The following is a 22911-nucleotide window of genomic DNA, read 5'->3' as shown; positions in this document are numbered from 1 at the left end:
ACTGTACTGTCAATATTTCCATAAGTGATTCTAGACTTTGTCAAGTAAAAAGAAAACCTCTCTTGAATGAGGACTTTTATCAACAGTTTCTTTTTAATTCTATTTTGAACATATGAGAACTTGATTACAATTAGCTTTAGTTTTAATGTTTTTATATTTATTTCTGTTGAACATATTAGAACAGGGTTTCTCAACGTAACCCGAAGGTTCCTTGGAGTGGTTTCAGGGGTTTCATATATATATATGTAAACATAATGGTAGTAATATTTAAAAAAAAACTGACACTGTTCTGTAACTGTCACATGTTTTCTGGTCCTCTAAATGATAAAAGGCAATCAATCAGTTGAAACATAAGCTTTCTATTGGTTACAAATATAATAAGTGTAGACCTCAGGAAAACCTTTAAGAAAATTGTAAAAGCAAAAATGTGACAGGAAGGGTTTCAATTTTTATTCGATTACTCTTTACACAAAAAAGATTAAAGAATATAAATTTTTCTACCATAACAGTTAGATGATATTATAGAAAGTATTTTACATAAAATATTTTAGTTCTTGGTGGGGAGGTAAATAAATCAAAGAAGAGATGATGACAAGAGAACAAGATGTCACAATCCTCTCACAAGGGGAGATTGAGGCTGTTTTTAAATATTGTTTTTATAAAATTAAGAACTTCATACTTATATTAAATTTAGTATTTAATTGGGGGTTATGTTTCAATTTCACCTGCAATAGTAATATAATAGGTACTACAGGGTCCAACTGTAAATAAATTTTTAAATAAGGGTATTATATTAGAACATTAATATACATTTATGATATATTTATTATTAAGTATTTTTGTGACATCATGTATATATATTTTAGGTATAAGGACCAGAGTGAACATTGTTTGTGGGGCTCAATTTCCTGGTTATGGTGTTATAAAAGAAGACCTAAATTTCCCAAACAACAATATTTGTGGAGAAAGAGAGTTAAGTGTAAATAACCTAAAATCATCTAATATACATGAGCATCAGGATAAACTATACAGTTGTATGAAAACATTTGATAACATAAAAAAACAAAAGAGGTTATACTTTGGAAAGAAACCATATTTTTGTAACGTTTGTGGAAACCAGTTTGGTAGAAATAATGAGTTAAAAATACATCAAAGAATACACACTGGTGAGAAACCTTACACTTGTACAGTGTGTGGAAAACAGTTTGGTACAAATAATGAGTTAAAAATACATCAAAGAATACACACTGGTGAGAAACCTTACAGTTGTACAGTGTGTGGAAAACAGTTTGGTACAAATAATGAGTTAAAAATACATCAAAGAATACACACTGGTGAGAAACCTTACAGTTGTACAGTTTGTGGTAAACAATTTATATCAAATTGTAATTTAAAGCATCATCAAAGAATACACACTGGGGAGAAACCTTACAGTTGTACAGTGTGTGGGAAACAGTTTAGTACAAATAGTATCTTAAAAAGACATCAAAGTATACACACTGGGGAGAAACCTTACAGTTGTACAATGTGTGAAAAACAATTTATATCAAACTGTAAATTGAAACACCATCAAAGAATACATACTGGGGAAAAACCTTACAGTTGCATAGTGTGTGGAAAACACTTTGGTACAAGTAATATCTTAAAAAGACATCAAAGAATACATACTGGGGAGAAACCTTACTGTTGTACAATGTGTGGAAAACACTTTGGTACAAACAGTAACTTAAAAACTCATCAAAGAATACACACTGGAGAAAAACCATATAGTTGTACAATGTGTGGGAAACAGTTTGGAAAAAAAAGTAAATTAAAAATACATCAAAGAATACACACTGGTGAGATGCCTTATATCTGTGAAGTTTGTGGAAAGCACTTTGTTACAAATAGTATCTTAAAAAGACATCAAAGAATACACACTGGGGAGAAACCTTACAGTTGTACAGTGTGTGGAAAACACTTTGGTAGAAACAATAACTTAAAAACACATCTAAGAATACATACTGGGGAGAAGCCATACAGTTGTACAGTTTGTGCCAAACAATTTGTATCAAACTGTAATTTAAACCACCATCAAAGGATACACACTGGGGAGAAACCTTACAATTGTACAGTATGTGGAAAACACTTTGGTACAAATAATATATTGAAAAGACATATAAGAATACACACTAGGGAAAAACCTTACGGTTGTACAGTGTGTGGAAAACACTTTGGTACAAACAGTAATTTAAAAATACATCAAAGAATACACACTGGGGAGAAACCTTACAATTGTACAGTCTGTGGAAAACAGTTTGGTACAAATAGTAATTTAAAAACACATCAAAGACTGCACACTGGGGAGAAAACAGCTAAGAACAAATAGTGATTTATAAAAACATTACAGAACACATGTTGGAAAGAAACCTTACAGTTGTATAGATTATGGCAAACAGTTTGGTAGAAATTAAAATTGGAGCAAATTAAAAATGTGTCAAATAACTGTTATGTATTATAATTTATTTTCGATGAGTCTCTGATCTATTGTATTATGTATGTAAATGTATTACTATTTTAAATAACTGGAATTTGAATTCCATAGATAATTAAATACTGGTATGCACTAAATTTATTTTATTTGCCAACAAAATTGATATGTACAATTTTCTTTTATAACACAATTATATTTTAATATACAATCAAAAAACAATACGATATATAATAACAGTTAACACTTTTTATTCTTGCCTCTTGATTCCTTGTGGAACATAGGGCCGCAACAACACCTCCCCAGTGGACACGGTTGTGGGCGATCCTCTTCAGCTGCCCATATCTTACCGGCTGCCTTCGCCTCTGCGTCACTACTTCTGCGCCAAGTCTGTTTTGGTCGACCCACTTTCCGCTTCCCTTGTGGATTCCAGTTAGGGGCCTGCCTGGTGACACTAGAAGCAGGCTTGTGCAACGTGTGGCCGATCCATTCCCAGTTCCGTTTCTTGATGTCATTCTCGATTGGGGTTTGTCTGGTCCTGTCCCACAGTTTGTCGTTGGAGACAACTTCCGGCCACCTGATATTGAGGATGTTCCTGAAACATCTGTCGATAAATGTCTGGAGTTTGTGGGTATTGGTCTGGGTTACCCGCCAGGTTTCTGAGCCATAAAGTAGGACCGACTTGAAGTTGGTGTTGAAGATCCGGATCTTGTTGTGGAGTGAGAGGGATATTGATCTCCAAATGGGCAGCAGAGTATTAAAGGTGTGTCGGGCTTTGTTTATTCGGCACTTGATGTCCTCATCTGTCCCCCCATCTTTGCTGATGACGCTTCCTAGGTAGACAAACTTGTTGACTTCCTTGATGCCTTCTTGGTGTAGTCGCACTGGGTCTTGCTGGCTGTTGTTTACCCTCATGATCTCCGTCTTCCCAATGTTGATTTGGAGGCCAGTCTTCTCCGCTTCTTCTGCAACCCGGCTCAGTTTCTCCTGCGCATCTTGTTTGTGGGAGAGAAGGCTGATATTGTCTGCAAAGTCCAGATCTTTCAGCTGCTTCGTGAAGGTCCACTGTAAACCAGTTCTCCTACCTGCCGTGGCCTGCCGCATTATCCAGTCAACCACCTGCAGGAAGATCGTCGGCGACAGTAGACATCCTTGACGAGCGCCAGTTTGCATGGAGAAGGGTTCCGTCAGCTTCCCATCATGGATGACTTGGCAGGTGGCATCTTCATACAATTGTTAGATGATGATGATGAACTTTGGTGGAAAGCCATAGTGTTGCATCAGTCTCCAGATAATGTTTCTTTCGACACAATCAAACGCCTTCTGAAAGTTGACAAAGACTAAATACAGAGGGCTCTGCCATTCCAGGGACTGTTTGATGATGATGCGTAATGTAGCGATGTGGTCTGTGCATGATCTATCTTGCCGAAAGCCTGCCTGTTCATCTCGAAGTTTCTTGTCCAGTGCCATCTTCAGTCTCTCTAGGATGATTCTTGCCAGTACTTTCCCTGGTATGGACAGAAAGCATGATACCTCTCCAGTTGTTGCAGGATGACAGGTCCCCTTTCTTTTGCAGCTTCACAAGGTGGCCTTTCTTCCAGTCTTCTGGGACTCTTTCTTGCTCCCAGATCTTGTACAGGAGTGGGTGCAGCATGTCAGTTGAGGTCCGGATGTCTGCCTTCAGCGCTTCAGGTGGTATACCATCGGGGCCCGCTGCTTTGCCTGACTTGAGAGACTTGATGGCCTTGGTGATCTCATTCTTGGTAGGGGGGCCGGTGTTGATATCGAGGAGTTCAGTAGGTGGTGGGATATTCGGTGGAACAGATGGTGCTGGTCTGTTGAGTGTTTCCTTAAAGTGTTCTGCCCATCTTGCTCTCTTGTCCTTTTCCCTATGTTGGTACAGCCATTCTGGTCTTTAATGGGGCAGCTGGGTTTGCTGTTTCTCCCAGAGAGGGTCATTGTAATCTCATACAACCTCTTCATGTTTTTTTGGCCCGCTGCAGTCTCTGCTTCTTGGGTCAGATTCTCAATAAAGTTTCTCTTGTCTTTTCTCGCACTTCTCTTCATTTCCCAATTCTTTTCCCAGTAGCGTGTTTGCAATTCCTGCTTCTCTTCTTGATCTTGAGTCTGGTTGATCTGGTCTTTTAGTTCTCTTCTCTCGGTGATCAGTGTCCATGTTTCTGTTGTCAACCACTTTTTGTATTTCCTTGTTTTCTTCCCCAGGACTGTTTGGCATGTTGTCTTCCAGGTGTCGTGCAGGCTGTGCCACTGTTCTTCTATTGTTTCCTCTAGCAGCTGGGAAAGCAGGCTGAACCTGTTCCTCAATTCCAGCTTGAATTCTGCTTTTCACCTCTCTTTCAGGCTGTGCACGTTGAACTTGTGTGATGGTCTTCCTGCCCGGTCGTTGTAGACTCTCAGCTTGGTCTTGAGGACAGCAACAAGGAGGTGGTGGTCTGATGCTGTGTCTGCTCCCTGCTTTACCCTGACATCTTGCTGGCTCCTTCTCCACTTTCGGCCGATGGTAATGTGGTCGATCTGATTCTCGGTCTTACCATCAGGGGAAGTCCAGGTGGTCTTGTGGATGGTCTTATGGGGAAAGATGGTGCCTCCAATGACCAGGTCATTGAAGGTACAGAACTCCATGAAAAGTTCGCCATTCTCGTTCTGCTGTCCAGTGCCATGCCTGCCCATGATCAGTTCTCTGTTGGTATTGTCTGCTCCCACTTTTGCATTCATGACTCCCATGAGGATCTTCAATTCTCTTTTTGGTGCTTTGTCCATAATGGCTTGGACTTGCTCATAGAAAGTCTCTTTGTCTTCCATCTCTGCAGCGTTTGTTGGAGCATAACACTGTATGATGGTGACTTTTCTGCCTTTGAGTTAAACCTTGCTGTCAGGATCCGTGGTGATACTAGTTCCCAGGACAGCAGAGCTCGCATCGGTGTCATCAGCACCGCTACTCCGTGTGTATGGGGCTGGCCCTCTTCTTGTCCAGAGTAGATGATGGTGTCTCCACTTGCTAGTCGTGTTCTCCCAATTCCGTTCCATCTTGTCTCGCACAGTCCAAGAATCTTCAGGTTGTACCTGTGCATTGTTCTGCAAACTTGTGCTATTTTACAGGTCTCATATAGGGTTCTGATGTTCCAGGTCCCTATACTGGTTGTTGACTTAGTCGTCAGAAGAGTTATTGGCGCACTGGCTTCCTGAGGGCTTTCACCAGCTCGCATCATAGGCTCTACTGGAGAGGACTCTTCCTTGGCCATGTTGCTGTTTTGAAGATATTGCTGCGGTTTCTGTAACAGGCTGGTTTTTAAGTGAGTAGTTTGTTAGCCTACTGCACAACCCCCAACCTGGAGGACCAGGGTGTGCCTTTTGTCTGGCTCCTACCCCACAGACCTGTTGAGCTTGGTTGAACCTGCCAGGGGCTGAGGCCCCTGCCCACATAGCTCTGAGGATCATTGGAGCACAACAGTTAATACTAATAACTATTATTACGAAGATGACTTATATACAAGAGTTTTAGAAACTCACCACCAATACAGAGTCTTACTTCTTGTCTACAACTGAATATTTTGTTGATAATGCAGGTCCAAAATGAGCAAATTGATTCTGGGTTGATATGTCGCACACCTCCCTGAAGCTTGCTAGCTCGATTGACTTCACAGAGCAAAAGGTTCACTTCTTACTGATTGGAGATATTTAATGTCCTCATAGAAACAATAATGTTCAAAGTAATTAACTGAAGTTGAACAGATTGAAATGTTTGAAATCTATAACATTTATGGCCAAATTTGATAGTTTTTGATTAACAGACATTTATCACAATTATAGCTTCCTATGCTTATAGCATACTGACTGTAGCTGTCCAATACTTTGTGTGTGTGTCACTTGCATACAAATCATGCAACTCTCTAGAACCTTCACCAGAGTTCACTTGACAGCAGTTCACTTGCATTTTTGTGAACAAATATTGTTGCTTCTCAATTTCAAGAACTCTGTGCAAGTTTCAAGAATCAGCAGGACTTGCACAATACACAGTCAAGAATATATGTCACATGCAAAAAAGAAAACTATATTGAAATAAGCATAGGCACTAAAACAAATGTGCAAAGGTAAATCTGTTACAGAATACATGCTGGGAAGAAACCATATGGTTGTATTGTGTGTGAAAAACAGTTTTTAAGAAATGATAACTCCTCTGTTGTACAGTAGTTTGTCTGCAAACTTCTAACACTAGAAACTTGGTTTTAATACTTATGTTAGGTATGTTATTGTGTAGCTTTGTATTTGACTGTAATCAAACAATCAAATGTTAATTTAAAAGTACATCAAAAAAATACACTGGAGAGTATCCTTTCAGTTATAGTTTATGTAAAAAATAGATTGTATCAAATGGTGACTTAAACAAAGACCATAAAATACATACCAGGGAGAAACTTTTATGTTGTTGTTGACTTGGTAAAAAAAATTTTAGAAAGTAGTTATTTAAAAAGTATATAAAAGAATATGCACTTGGTAGAAACCTTATAGTTGTGGAGTTTATGGAAAACAATTTGTAACTATAACTTGAATATATATTGGGGAATACATAAAGGGGAGAAACATTATATATGTGTTTAAGCACCACTCCTATACCATGACAGTCTGTGGGCTTACAGTAACAATTTTTTTTATATATATATACCAATGGTTGCCACAGAATAGATAGCCTGTTGTGTAGTTTTATACCATATCACATTAAGGGACCATTTTATCCACCTGTGATGCTGTACTTGGTAAATTAGTCTAAACTTTAAAAAATATAAAAAATTAAAGTTAAGTCTTTATCATTAAAATAATTATTAAGGTTTCTTGAACTTCTTTTAAATTAACAACATCAATCACATCTGAAGGCAACCTGTTCCAAAATACATCTTCCTTGTTAGAAAAATCAAACTGCCTGACCTGAATGTGGTTCTGATGAAATTTATATTTATGTCCTTTTGTCTTACCATTTATTCCAGTAAATATGAAAAAAAAACAATGCTTCAAAGCAGTCAGTTCTCATACCAATCTTAAACACCTGAATCAGTTCTGTAGGTCTTATTTTTTGAAGCAAAGGGAAGTTCAAAGATCTTAACTTAACCTCATATGATAACATTTACATCCTAGTAACTATCCTCTAGACCATTTTCAACAATTTAATATCCTTTCTGAGGAATTACAAATAGGTAATGGACACACACCATGATTAACCCTTATAGTTATATAGCTTATTGAAATCTACTGGGATTAAACAACTGTTTAAAAAGACATCAAACATAACATACTAGTAAGAAACCTTACAACTGTCTCATACATTTATAGTCAAGGGAGTCTGTTTTAAACTTTATTTGAAAAAAAAAGTAAAACAGTTTAATTTTGTCCAAATATTTATTTTACTTGCTTAAAGATCCTATTAACAAGAACTTTATAAAGTATTGATTTTATTCTTTTGTGTAAAGTCGACATATCATGAGAAGAGTTTCTGGAAATCAAAAGCTTGAAGTAAAAATTTAAAATGTGTCTAGGAAGTTACTGGCTGAAAGTAATGTTGGTGATTTCAGACTTTACCTGTTAAAAACCTCACTTGAGTAATTTGTGTTGTGTATAGTTTGTTTTCATTGCTATTTTGATCCTGGTAGAACAGTTTTTACATATGTGAAAATATGAAAGTTGCATCATAACTATTTTCTTGTTTTAACATTTTCATATTAATATCTTTTTAACCATATAAGAACATTAAAATTCATTTAGAAGTTGATCAAATAAAGAAGTTTATACTATTACCAGTGTGGTGTCACAGAAGAATTTATTTGGTTTACACTTAATACCATTACTGCTGTATCACCTACAGTAATCCAGCCAGGACCCAACCAAATCCAGTTTCAAAATTCAGCTAGCCATTTGACAACCTAACTTACTATGGTGGAAAGTACCTTGAGGGTCATAACAGTCAGTTCAAAATCATACCCAGGGTGAACAGTTGGAATAATGTAAAGCATACTATTCATCTTGCTGCCCAACTAAACTTTTGACAACATTAAGAAACTTTCCAGGTAAGAAACATAACAAGAATAAAACATTGGTAGTTGCCTGCTTCAATTCCTCATGATGTGTGAGAATTTGACATTAAATCAGAGTACATTTTGAAAACTGACATTCATTCAGTAGAAGACATTGATGCAAAAACCAAAGTCTATGACCAGAAAATCCCATAATATTACATGGTAATTACTGTTCTGAAGGTTGAATTTGCAACAGAAACAGAGTTGTGATTATTGCACCACCAGGAAGTTTTATAATTATATCAGGAGCTATTGTCATTGATTCTTCATCTAGTAACTGTATCTTAATGAAACTGCATACTGTGGTATGACTAAAGACTGAAAGTAGCTATGATGTTAATACTGTTAAGATTGGATTCTATTGACATGACTATACAATCCCCGACACAAAAAAGGATAAATTCCAAGGTAAAACAGATAAGAGGAAGGAGTATGCTTTACTAAAAAGAAGTAATGATATGGTATATAAAATCTAAACACAGGTATTCAAAACCAAAACTCTTCCATTTTGTTCATACTTGGAATATGCTGGTGAGCAAACAATCGACTGGAAAACTCCAAACAAGAAACCCAACCTGTTGAGACTACTTTGAATAATTAATCAAGGTTATAGTAACTAGTGGATTCACTGAACCACCTGGTCGAGAAGAATTAACCAAGAAACAACATGACTAGGGAAAATAAGGGATAAGGTGCCATTCATTCTGTTTACTGTGAACTTTGGAAAATACAAAAATGCTAAAACAACTTGGCAAATAGACAATACAGTGGTTATTTTTTTGTATTATGATTTTCAAGAGAGTTCACAATATAATAAGGGACAGTGTTGTTAGCTGTATTTTTGAGTGATGCAATTTGTTTATCAGCTAGAGGGAGCTAATAATCTTAATGTGACATTAACCTCTGCCTACAAAAGTTATAAAAGTATCATATTTCAGTAAATAATTTTATAAAGCATTTTCAGTGAAATACAAATAGAACTTGACTGACCTGTGATTTCCTGGTTAGTTCTGTTTTATCACCCCTTTAATTAAAAATAACAATAGCAACCAATTACTATTTTACCCTAGGTGTTGATGTTAAGTAAATCTAACTCAAATGAGGTTTGTAAATATACTCTTCAAAAAAAGAAACGCAAAAGGCAAAATTTGAGACACATTGTTAACAAGTTTATTCCGGGTAGCTCTATATGACGTGTGAAACTTTGCACATTTACTGCTGAACATCCAATGTCTGCAAAGGCGAAGCCCACGCTCACTAGTTGAAGTTTAACGTCAATAACAAGTTTGCCCCCCGTGAGCATCAATGACTGCTTGGCATCTCCTGCCCATGGAAGCGATGATTTGACGAATCACATCCTGTGGAATGGCTGTCCACTCAGTCTGCAAAGCTGCTGCAAGCTGAGGTAGAGTTTGCGGTTGAGGTTGTCGCCGTCGCATCGCAGACGTCAGCCCAACTCGTCCCAAAGATGTTCGATGGGGTTTAAATCTGGTGATCTGGAGGGCCAGGGAAGAACATTGATGTTGTGGTGTCTCAAGAAGACAATGGTGAGTCGGGCTGTGTGAGGACGGGCGTTGTCATGTTGAAAAACGTCGTTGACGTTCACCATGATAGGTTGTACATGGGGCCTAAGAATCTCGTCGACGGTTGCGTACGGTCTGATCCTACGCAGTCCTGGTATAGTTGAGGCAGTAGAGGTCCTATCCCGAAGGTGACGTAACCGGATGTAGCTGTCTTGTGCGGGCGTGGTCACACGAGGTCTGACAGATCGTGGACGGTCACGAGTTGATCCATGTTGTTGGTGACGATTCCATAGCCTTGTGATGGTGCTTGGGTGGACATTCACAGCTCTGGCAACATCTGATTGAGATTCGCCTGCTTCCAACTGACCAATGGCGTTGTTGCGTTGTGCTACACTCATTCTTGGCGTAACTGTATTGCGTGTCGGTGGCTTAACACTGAGCTATGGAAACCGAGAACCCATCACTTTTATAGGGATTTTGCACTTGCAGAACATGCAGATCTCTCAAACGAAATTATTGGACACGAATGCGTTTTGGCGAAAAAATCCGATGTTTTCCTCTGTTTTCAAAGTGCACGACTTTTATTGTCATTTTGGTCTGACAATTAGTGCCTTAACACGTGTAACATCACATACTCTGAGCTTGTAACGTTATTACATATATTTCTCTTTAAAATTACAAAAATATCCCTTTTGCGTTTCTTATTTTGAAGAGTATATAAAAGCAATTGAAGGAGAAGTGATAGACGAGCAAGTTGTGGAAGGCTGTGCTAGAATGGAGTTAATTTCATTTTGAATGCCATCATATTTGCAGTTAATTATAAGCCTAGGATTATTTATTGCTATTATATCAAACTATAATGAGTTGCCAAGCATAGTTATTTATGATATGCTGCAGCAGAAACTTCAAGGGCAGCATTTGTAGTTGATAAAAGACTTTTTAGTAGCCAGGTTGTGGTATACTGTAGGAAGTTTGAATCATTATGTGGATATGGTTTTAATGTTTTTCATATTTTAAAGTGTGTTGCAACATAAATACTGTAACCATTGGTTACTCTTGAAACCTTTCTGTATGTCCTGGAATTTCATTTCATTCCACATGAAAAGTTTCATATGTAATAGTAACTGGGAGTTTGTCTGTCCAGAATCTTCTTTGTTTATGAGCAAGCAGTAAACATGGCATTTGAAGTAGTAAAATTCCTTGATGAGTTTATTGTACATCTTGTCTTTGTAAAGATATGTATTTGTAGAAAATCATCTTGAAATAAGGGTTAAGGTTGCTATGGAATAGGAAGAAGTTATTAATGAGTGGTGGTATGCCATTTTGTTAATTAGATAATGTAAGATAAACGTGTGCTGAATGATTTAAAACTTGTGGATTTACACATTCAAATAGAGCTGAGAAAACTGAAGTTAAAACATTAGATTAACGTAACTTAACTGAAGGCACTAGAAATTTGAAAAATAAATGTATGGAATCCAACTTGTAGTTATCTGATGTTTGCACAAATATATGATTGGTATGATTATATGATTGAAAGATTGTAGAATGTTATAAAGAAACATTGATTGTAATGTTACAGAGAGTGTTAGTTAATAAAGAACAACAGGCTTATTCTTCCATTTCTGTTGCCCAAGCTGTTGATAATAATCATGTCAAGCAGTTGAACTTGGAAACTTGTGAGTTTGCCCCTGAAGCCTATAGAATTTTTCACGTGGCACTACGATTTGAGGAATCCCGTAGTCTCAGCTATTATGCGTTTATTTCTGACTTGGCAGTATGACCTTAACTTTACTTGTCTTAAATGAGTTAATGTCTTTACTTCCTCGGGTATTATGATGGTAATTGCTTGTTGTGCTGTTGAATGTAGCATGTAGAGAGGAATAAAAGTCCGGTCTCGCTTTGTTGTTTTCTAAACGACGGAGAGCTGTCATTTGGAAAGACTGGGAACCATTAGACTACAGCCATCTGGCCTGGCACGGCATGGCCAGATGATTGAGGCACTCGACTCGTAATTTGAGGGTCGCGGGTTCGAATCCCCGCCGCACCAAACATGCTCGCTCTTTCATCGGGGCATTATAAAGTTACAGTCAATCCCACTATTCGTTGGTAAAATAGTAGCCCAAGAGTTGGCGGAGGGTAGTGATGACTAGCTGCCTACCCTCTAGTCTTACACTGCTAAATTAGGGACGGCTAGCGCAGATAGCCCTCGTGTAGCTTTGCCGGAAATTCAAAACAAACAAACAAGCAGCCATCTTTGTAGAGAATATTTTATAGCAGGTATATAAATGGCAAATTTTCAGCACTGTATACATAAATAGTTGTTTTGGAATTTCGCACAAAGCTACTCGAAGGCTATCTGTGCTAGCCGTCCCTAATTTAGCAGTGTAAGACTAGAGGGAAGGCAGCTAGTCATCACCACCCACCGCGAACTCTTGGGCTACTCTTTTACCAACGAATAGTGGGATTGACCGTCACATTATACGCCCTCACGGCTGGGAGGGCGAGTATGTTTAGCGCGACGCGGGCGCGAACTCGCGACCCTCGGATTACGAGTCGCACGCCTTACGCGCTTGGCCATGCCAGGCCTATACATAAATATAAGATGAATGTATTATCTTATATTATGTAATAATTTTAAGCCAGGCAAAACCTTTGATAACTTGACACTATCCGCCTTCATTATTGCCCAAAAGAACACCAAACACATATGTAAAAACGGCTTGTATGGTTTGAGAATTTTTTTATGTAGAGGAGCGAACAACGTTTCGAACTTCTTCGGTCATCGTCGGGTTCACCAGGAAAACCCACTTGTAGAGAAAGAAGGTCGAAACGTTGTTCGTTCCTCTACATAAAATATTTTCTCAATTTATACCAGCCGTTTTTACATACATATTTGTCAGAAGCCTTGCTTCTGCCATGTGGTTCGGTCATTTTACTTTGAAATTGATATATTTTCAGATATGCTTAAATCTGGCATCCAATAAACTTTCCCAGTCCATTACGTTATTTTTTTCGAAAGTATCTAAGTGGCATTTTCATGTTAGAATTGTCCTAAATGTCTGAAAATTTTGTCACTGCTTTAGACACGTTATCCAGTCCGCAACGAAGTTCATGTAGATGTCTAGACTTTTATATTCCTTATGTTCTTGACCCATGTTCAGCCAGACGTTGTTAATTACCTAATGGTATAAGTCGCAAGGAGCGAATTTTGGTAGCAATGAGGCTGCACCACTAACAAAGTCGGAAAATAATCCGTCTGGCAAAACTTAAGGTCGCATTGAAAGCTTGCTAGCTTCAGCTCTGCAGGTACGTTAATTCCTTTGGCTAAGATAATGCCAGTGACAAAGTATCTGACATAATTTATTGCACTTTCAGCTCTGATGTGTTTATTTCACACGTGGTACATCAGGTTACAATAGGCTCAAGCGTGACGTGCGAAATGACGGATAAGCATTTATTACGTGATTTTGGTGATATTTCTGCAAAACCTCAATAGACAGACATTCGGAAATGGAAAAAAAAGAAAGACAACTTGTGCTGAACTTGCATGAAATCAGAAAAAAAATGGTTTTTTAAATGGTGTCAGTGAATTTTTTGAAAATCTCATGCAACTAGTTCTGATTGAGCAATGCAAATCTTGTGTGCTAGATAATGTTTAGACTTATTTAGATGAGCAAAAAGTTGAAATATTACATGAAACTGCAGTCCCAGCCGTTTACTGTACTCTTAACTCACAAAATGAATTTTTTAAAACCTAATTCCTCATTAAGTTGTAATAAGAAAACCTCCATGCAGTCTTGTTCCATACCAGCCAACACCCCCTCAAAGATCGATAAGGGTGAACTTAATCCAGTTTCAAAAACCCAACTCTAAGGTTCAAATAAGCTAGTCCAGTATATTATTATTGGCTATATTATAGGCTATATTATTTTTGGGTCTTGAGTTTAGAGTATAAACACCAGGCCAAGTCTAAGGTCAATGCCTCAGTGTTTTCTAACCTACAACCTTAAATAATGTCTGAAATAATGCACCCTGAGGCCAAATTTACTTGTCTAATGAAGAGTCTAATTTAATGGTGGAGATGTTGAAGTCCTTCTTTTCAGAGGAATTTGTTTCACATGACTGTGAGAATGTCAGTCTGTAGTCCATTACAGTTTTGTGTGATACTGAGGCTACTCAGTTCTTTTTAGAGTGTGTTTTCTTATATCTGAGAAGGCTTCTATGCCAGTGTACCCACTAAGGTGTAAATTGTTATTTCGATGCCCACCTTCATTGTGGGAGCCCCCAGTGACACGTCGGAATGTCTGTGGACTTACAATTCGAGAAACTGGATATCTGTGGTGGGCAGAACACCTATAGCCCTTTGTGTAGCTTTGTGCTTAACTTCAAATAATCACTGTGTGAATTTGAAATGGAATTTAGCTCTTGAGTCTCTGCCAATGGTATCTAAACTTTCTGCTGGGGGTGTTTCATTACTGCTTGGCAATAACTTAACATGATCCAGAATCGCTACGGATCATCATGGTTGTAGAGCTGGGTGAACGATATGGCAGAATGTGCTGAACTGTCGTATTGTTTCCAATCTGTGCTGTGAGTCAACCAATGTTTCGAAAATTTTTGAAAGTCTGAAAAAGAAGTATCTGACATTGACTTCTCATAAGCGTGTGTGCATATGACTTTGGATGTTGATCATTAGGTGTCGATATTACTGATAAGGAATTAGAAGACTAAATTAATTAAATAAAAAAGAAATACTCTGAACTCTTCATCCTATGTAATAAGATTTTGTCTGAATATGAAGCTTATATGATACCAGTCTGCTATTATAGAGGCCTGACATTACCAAATGGTTAGGGATGAATTGGTATGTGGGAGGTCGTGGGTTTGAACCTGTGTCTTAGGAATTATACTCACCTTTTCAGCTATGGGATGTTATGATGTGATATTTAATCCCACTATTCATTAGTAAAAGACTAGTTCAAGAGTTGGTGATTGTTGGTAATGAATAGTTGCCTTCCCTTTAGTCTTTCACTGCTAAATTAGAGATGGCTAGCACAGATAATCTTCGTTCAGCTTTGTGCAAAGTTCAAACAACTTATTATTATAAAATAAAAGGAGTCTTAATGAGAATATGAAAACCACCAGATATACCGACAAATGAAGAATTGTGCATGGTTAATCAAATTGTAATACCTTCTAAATATTCTCTATAATTTCTGAATTTAGCTCATGAGAAGTGTGCTAATGGTTATTAACACTCTTCTTTCAGCCTCTGATGTAAACATTTAGTTTTCAACCTAAACTGTTCTATGAAACATCCCTTCAGAAAAATGTTCATTATTTTTTAAATTATTATTAAACACGTTATCTGTATTGTTTCTTTATATAAGCACATTAAATGTATTTAAGTGTGTAACAATTTACACTGCTTCTACAAATACGTAAGAAACGCGTTAACAGTGCTATAAATAAATACATATAACTCTGTCTACGTATATATAAATACAGCAACTGTTATGTTACAAATAAAGCTCATTTGTTTTGTTTTTCCAACAGATATATAAAACATTAACTGTGACATTACTCCACATCTTTTCTCTTTTAGTATTTTCAGCTTCGCAACATTCTACTTGTTAGATTGGGTCACTATAACGTTCTGTTGGGAAAGTATGTGTAAAAAGTTTCAATTTTATACAAATTTTTATTCCGATTAGAAATATCACCAAATTTCACCCTTTCATAAAAATTATATTTCTGTTAACGAAAAAATTAAATACATATTCATACAAGTGTCTTTTTGTAGTTAGCAACATTCCTGTAAATCAAGAGTACAAATTTACATCAAATTTAAACTTTAGTTGCAAACTACAACGACTGTTTCAAAGGATTATAGTAACTTGACTCGATTTCTGTTTCCTGCCTTCCTAGACTAATGTCGTACTCGTATAAAGAAGTTGTACAAGTTAGTGTAGGTGGAAACATTACTGGGCAAATAACCCAAGATTGGTCCAATATCGAAACTTAGATAATGCTATTACTTTTTTAATCTTGTTTATGTTTGGCCAAGTGGTTAAGAGTTCTTAGCTCACAATTTCTGGATTGTGGGCTTGTACCATCATTCCACCAAACATGCTCGCCTTTCCAGCCATAGGGTACATTATAATGCATCGTTCAATCCCACTAATCGTTGGTAAAAGAGTAGTTCAAGAATTAGAGGTGGGTGGTGATGACTCGGTGCATTTCCTCTAGTCTTTCACTGTTCAATTATGGGTAACTAGTGCAGATAGCTCTCGTGTAGTTTTGCGTGACATTTCAAATTAACTAACTTGTCTATACCGTGTATGGAGGAGAGGGATTCTCCTTAGGAACCAAGGATTTGTGTGTATTTTTGAAATCCGAAAAAAAACTCTTCCCATACCTTCTATGAGGAATTTAATTTAAGATGAAAATCACATCCTTTTCTGTTGTCTGAGTTTATTTTCAGTGTTATTAAGGAGTCTTCATAACGACCTGATATGTCCAGGAGGTTAGGGCACTCAACTCGTAATCCAAGGGTCGTGGGTTTGAATACCCGTCGCACCTAACATACCCGCCCTTTCAGCCACGGGGGCCTTATAATGTGATGGTTAATCCCACTATTTGTTGGTAAAAGAGTAGCCTAAGAGTTGGCGGTGAGTGGTTTTACACTGTTCAATTAGGGGCGGCTAGCGCAGATAGCCCTCGTATCGCTTTACGCGAACTTCAAACGAAGTCTTCAAGTGGTGTTTACTAAGAAAAAAAAACCAACTAGTAAAAGTACGTACAATTATATATCCGGTTTCGAACATAGAGAATCTTCTTCGTAAGATACAGAGTTTTGCTTTCTTGTGTATGGTTCGGCAGTACACATAGCTCACTGTTAGAGGAGCTCGTTAATTTATTGTTGTGACTGAGGTGATTTTATAAGCTGCATTATCTTTTCAGGTATGAAAACTCTCAAAGTGTATTTAGCTACTCTTATCTAATTTCTACAGGATTTTATATTTATCTGATGATGGTTTCTACCCTACAAACAGATATAGTCCTCCACTTTGGAAAAGATCAATTCTGTTTACAAACTTTATAAATAATGTTATTAGTCTTACCGTAAACTACCACTTAGGAAGGTTTTTGCTTTTCTTGCAGGTTGTGTTTCAGAATTTTAACTCTGAGTCAAGTCGAGTTCTTGTTGCATATTTTATTTTTAAAATTCTGATGAGCTTACCAATATGATGCAAACAAAGCCTTTTGCATCTTGCAAAAAGAAAACGGAATTTAAGCAAGATTAAAATTACGATTCTAAATATCTTATTGGACCTCATTTTTAATTAACTCTCTAAATTAGACAAAATAAAAGAGTTTTAAAATGAGCGCAGAAATTAAACACTTACAACCACTCTTGTTACTGAAAGATCGTATTTGCTAAAAAGTTTGCCCCCCAGTGGCACAGCAGAATGGCTGCAGACTCGCACACCAAGAAATCGGATTCCGATACCAGTGGTGTGGGCGAAGCATATATAGCCTATTGTTTAGCATTGTGCTAAGTTACAAACAAACAAAATATATATATTTTTTTTTCACATTCCTAATTTCAGAAACAAATTGAAACGAAAGAAAATTTTATGCTGTGTTTCACTGGTAGGACTGTGGTAAGTCTAAGGTCTTGCAAGGCTAAAATTCGGGATTTGATTTTCCATTTTGGACACTGTAGAAAGTCAAACGTGGTTGTGCTATAAAACAAAGTAACGGATAGTTTCTCTAAAACCATAGCTGCCGAAGGATAACTATCGCAATTGGTAGCAAAGCATACTTAATATTTCGTTAAGCCTTCCGTCATCCACCTTCGATTAAGTCATTAGTTTCAGTCGAATTTGTTGTTGTTAAATGTTGCTCGAATGTGCAAAAGTTCTATTGAGGCAGTAGACGTCGCAGTGGTGGTGCTATCCCGAAGGTGACGTAACCGGATGTAATGATCTTGTGCGGGCGTGGTCACACGTGGTCTGCCAGATCGTGGACGGTCACGAGTTGATCCATGTTGTTGGTGACAATTCCATAGCCTTGTGATGGTGCTTGGGTGGACATTCACAGTTCTGGCAACATCTGATCGAGATTTGCTTGCTTCCAAGCGACCAATGGCGTTGTTACGTTGTGCTTCAGTCAGTCTTGGCGTAATTGTATTGCGTGTGGGTGGCATAACACTGAGGTATGGAAACCGAGAACCCGTCACTTTTATAGGGAGTTTGCGCATGTTGCACTTGCAGAGCATGCAGATCTCTCAAACAAATTAATTGGACACGCATGCGTTTCGGCGAGAAATCCGATGTTTGCCTCCGTTTTCGAAGTGCACATCTTTTATTGTCATTTTGGTTTGACAGTCAGTGCCTTAACACGTGTAACATCACATACTCTGAGCTTGTAACGTTATTACATATATTTCTCTTTAAAATAACAAAAATATCCCTTTGGCATTTCTTTTTTTGAAGAGTACACTTTTGTGACATCATTTATATCTATTTTAAATAGAGAGAGCCATGTGAACATCTCTTATGGGACTCAGATTTCTGGTTATCATGTTATGAAACAAAAATATCAATTTACAGATGGCCTAAAATCCCCAAACAACATTTGTGAAGAAACAGAGTTAAGTGAAAATAACTTTAAAGAATCTAACATGCCTGTGCGTGATGGTAAGCTATACAGTTGTAGGAAGACATTTGATAACCTAGAACAACAAATGAGGATATTCTTTGGAGAGAAACTTTATCATCCGACTGCATGTGGAAAACACTTTGGTATAAATACTGTCTTACAAACACATCAAAAAATAAACACTAGAGAGAAACATTACAGTTGTGTACTTTGTGAAAAGCTGTTTGGAACAAATATTAAGTTAAAAATACACCAAATAACACACACCGGTAAGGAACTTTACAGTTGTGTAGTGTGTGCTAAAAAATTTATATTTAGGTGTCAATTAAAACGACACCAAATAACACACACTGGTAAGAAACCTTACAGTTGTTTAGTGTGTGCTGAACAATTTATTTTTAGGTGTAAGTTAAAAGAACATCAAAGAATACACACTGGGGAGAAACCTTACTGTTGTACAGTGTGTGGAAAACAAAATTATGACAAATGGTAAATTAAAAAGACATAAAAAAGTGCACACTCAGATTAAATGTTACAGTTGTACAGTGTGTGGAAAACAGTTGAGAACAAATGGTCAATTAAAAATACATCAGAGAATACACACTGAAGAGAAACATTCTAGTTGTACAGTGTGTGGAAAACAGCTTAGTACAAATAGCATCTTAAAAAGACATCAAAGAATACACACTGGGAAAACCTTACTGTTGTACAGTGTGTGAAAAACAGTTTAGACAAGTAGTATATTAAAAAGACATCAAAGAATACACACTGGAGAGAAACCATATAGTTGTACAGTGTGTGGAAAACAGCTTAGTACAAATAGCATCTTAAAAAGACATCAAAGAATACACACTGGGGAAAAACCTTACTGTTGTACAGTGTGTGAAAAACAGTTTAGTACAAGTAGTATCTTAAAAAGACATCAAAGAATACACACTGGAGAGAAACCATATAGTTGTACAGTGTGTGAAAAAAGTTTGGTACTAATGATAAATTAAAAACACATCAAAGGATACACAGTGGGGAAAAACCTTACAGTTGTACTGTGTGTGGAAAACAGTTTGGTACAAATAGTATCCTAAAAACACATCAAAGGAGACACACAGGGGAGAAACCTTATTGTTGTACAGTGTGTGGAAAGCACTTTTTAACAAATGGGGAATTAAACAGACATAAAGGAGTACACACTAAGTAGTAACCTTACAACTGTGGAGTTTGTGGAAAACAATTTTTAAGTAACTTTAGCATAAAAATACCTCTGAAAATGCATATTGGGAAGAAAGGTTACATTTGTCGAAGCATCCCCTGTATCTCAGTTGTAAATCTAAGGGGTTATGTTACTAAAATTGTATTTTAATAATTTTGGCTGGCACATCACAGGTAGTCTGTTTTGTATCTTTGTAACGTACCATATAACATTAAAAGGTCCATCTTAGCTGTTGTATTCACTTAATTAAACGTTCAAAAAGTGAAAAAAAAGTCCTTATCATTAAAATTTTTATCAAGCATTCTTTAAACCCCTTAAATTAACAACATCCACCACATTTGAAGACAACCTGTTCCAAAATTCATTCATCAATATAGAAAATTAAGGCATTTTAACTGAAGATGGCTTTGCTTAAAGTTATGTTTATTTCCTCTAGTCTAAGCATTCTCATCACTGAATATGAAAAGTGACTCTTGTAAACATGAATCAAGTATATAATCTTTCTTTTTTTCAAGCAAAAACAAGTTCAGAGACTTTGACCTGTTCTCATATAACATTTCTATCCCAAGCATCTTCCTAGTATCCTTCTTCTAATTCTTTCTACCAACAATTCAGTATCCTTTCTGATGAATTACAAATACATCAAACAACACACACCATTATAAATCCTTACATTTATATACTTTCTAGAAAATAAGGATCAAACAACTGATTAAAAAAGATCTGAAAGAAAACATGCTTGTTAAAAACCTTAAAAACGTCTTTTTATAGCAAAATGTTTAGATTAAATTGGTATGTTTTGAATAAGAAATAATACACTTTATTGTAAACATTCTTGTATGTTGAAACAACAGGAAGAGGTATCACCTTGTCTCACACCTGAAATAGCCCATGAAAATGGTTAGAAAATTGTATACAGTATAAAGTTTAGATCTTTCAATACTGAAAATGCTAAATGCCAAATAAAATGTTCAGTGTTCCTCCAAAATCAAAGACAATGGAATCAAAATGAGAAGAGTAAGATTTAGCATTCAACATAGATTTTTTGGTCTTACCATCTATAAAAAATACATGCTAAGTAACCTTTCGTACATGAAGAACATGAGGAAGATAAAAGTTATAAGTAAAACCTTTTGCATTGTTCTGTCCACCATATTAAAAAAATAAACAATGTATGTGAAGTAGGAAAGGGAGGTATAATTTATTATTAACACACATGAAGTAGGAAAGGAAAGTGTAATTTATTATTAACAGTTCTACTGTGTTCCATTTCCTTAAGTCAACTACTGAGTGTGATTACAGTTTTCTTACTTCTGTAACGGAGAATTGCCCTGTAACAGAATGTGATAAAATGGTAATAACAGTTGAAAAAATATTAAGATGCATTTGTCAGAAAATGGTTGTAGAGAACAGTAATTCTGTATATATATAATGAAGTATCAAGAAGGTTTCTAACTGACCACTGTTTGTTATCCCCCTGTTTATTTTAGTATAGACTCTGCATAATGTTTAGAAACAGTTTGTTTTTATTAACATTACAAGATGTGTTGAAAATTTGCTTTAGTAATTGATGTTTAGGTATTTACTTTTATCAACACTAATAGTCCTCCAAATTTTAGAACTTGGGTGATAAGGAACCTTTTTTATCTTAAGTAAACATACTTAATCCAGTAATAATATTTATAGAGAGAAGAATTTGTTCTTAACTTGTTAAAAGAATAATGTATTGTAAAGCAATTTCATTTTGTTTAAATCTTGGAATTTCTATATTTAACTTGCTTGTAGACCCTGTTAGCAGAAACTTTTATATGGTATTGATATAAGTCATTGTATAAAGTTGACACACCTTGACAAGATTTTCTGATAATGAAATGTTTGAAGTGAGAAATTATATTAAAATATGTCTGGGTAGTTACTGGCTATAATTAACATAGGAAATTTTAGACTCTACTTGCTCTATACCTCTCTTATGCTACCATTAGTTTGTTTTCACTACTGTTCCGGTGCAGGTGGAAAAGTTTGTATAAAGTGTGGAATTATGAAAATACATCATAACTATAATTTAGTTTTAATATGTTTCATATTGATATTTTTGTCAATCACATAAGAACTTTAAAATATATTTAGATATTCTCCAAATAAAGAAACTTATATTATTAACTGTCTGTTGTCAGAGAAGAATTTATTTGGTCTTCACCTATTACTACTTCTGCTGCATCCACTGGATTACTCCATTCAAGACACTATCAAATCCAGTTTTCAAAATTCAACTAGCCATTTGAAAACCTAACCAACTATGGTGGGAAGTACATTTTGGGAACTGACTTCATAAGAAAACAGTGATGCAAGACTAGACTAGTTTAAAGTAGTACCAGATACTTTGACTTGAAAAATTCTAAGTAGTGAATACATAGTACTTACTTCACTGGAGGTTAAACTTCTAAAAAGAAACTAGGATAGTGGCCATTGTACAACTGGGAAGTTTAATACATGTATCAGGAGCTACTGCCATTACTTCTTCATCTAATAACTATATCCTAGTGGAACTGAATACTGTGGCATATTCCAAGGAATTTGTGGTTCGAAGATCTCTCCTGGATGTGAAAAATGTGTCATACTTGACTTTACTCAGAAAAGACTTGTATCTGCTTGTTGTAAAGCTTAAGGTAGCTATGATGTTAATGCTGATAAAAATGGATTCCATCAAGGTGACTGTACAATTCATGCCACAAGAAAAATGAGAAGAAGAACCATATGATGTACTGAAAGACATTAATGATGTGGTTATAGAACCCAAGCAGGTTGGTTTTCCAAACTAAAAGTCTTCTATCTTATTCATCTTTGCAAGTATGTTGGCAAAAAAACAGCTGACTAGGGAACTTTAATGAAGAAGCTTGACCTGTTGAGGAGTCCAGAGTTCTTTGTGGAGATTACTTGGAGAGGATCACTAAGGTT

At 36.3% G+C, this 22911-nt stretch overlaps 2 protein-coding genes across 2 annotated transcripts in view; one reads left to right on the top strand and one right to left on the bottom strand.

The window, feature by feature from the left end:
- The window catches only part of LOC143227482 (uncharacterized), a 73825-nt gene extending 65547 nt beyond the window's left edge, over positions 1–8278 (top strand). Inside the window, exon 11 of the mRNA XM_076458924.1 lies at positions 867–8278. Coding sequence (XP_076315039.1) covers positions 867–2368 — 1502 coding nt within the window. The 3' untranslated portion in view covers positions 2369–8278. The remainder of the gene's footprint in view (positions 1–866) is intronic.
- On the bottom strand, positions 3912–5215 carry LOC143227481 (uncharacterized). The gene is made up of 3 exons (XM_076458923.1): positions 5023–5215; positions 4528–4978; positions 3912–4359 (listed from the first exon to the last, which is right to left on the bottom strand). Exons 1-3 carry the CDS (start codon positions 5213–5215, stop codon positions 3912–3914), a joined length of 1092 nt encoding a protein of 363 aa, XP_076315038.1.
- Positions 8279–22911: the final 14633 nt, after the last annotated feature.

The sequence above is a fragment of the Tachypleus tridentatus genome, chromosome 9, assembly GCF_004210375.1.
Source record: "Tachypleus tridentatus isolate NWPU-2018 chromosome 9, ASM421037v1, whole genome shotgun sequence".
NCBI lineage: Eukaryota > Metazoa > Arthropoda > Merostomata > Xiphosura > Limulidae > Tachypleus > Tachypleus tridentatus.
This window is presented reverse-complemented; position numbering and strand designations above follow the sequence as displayed.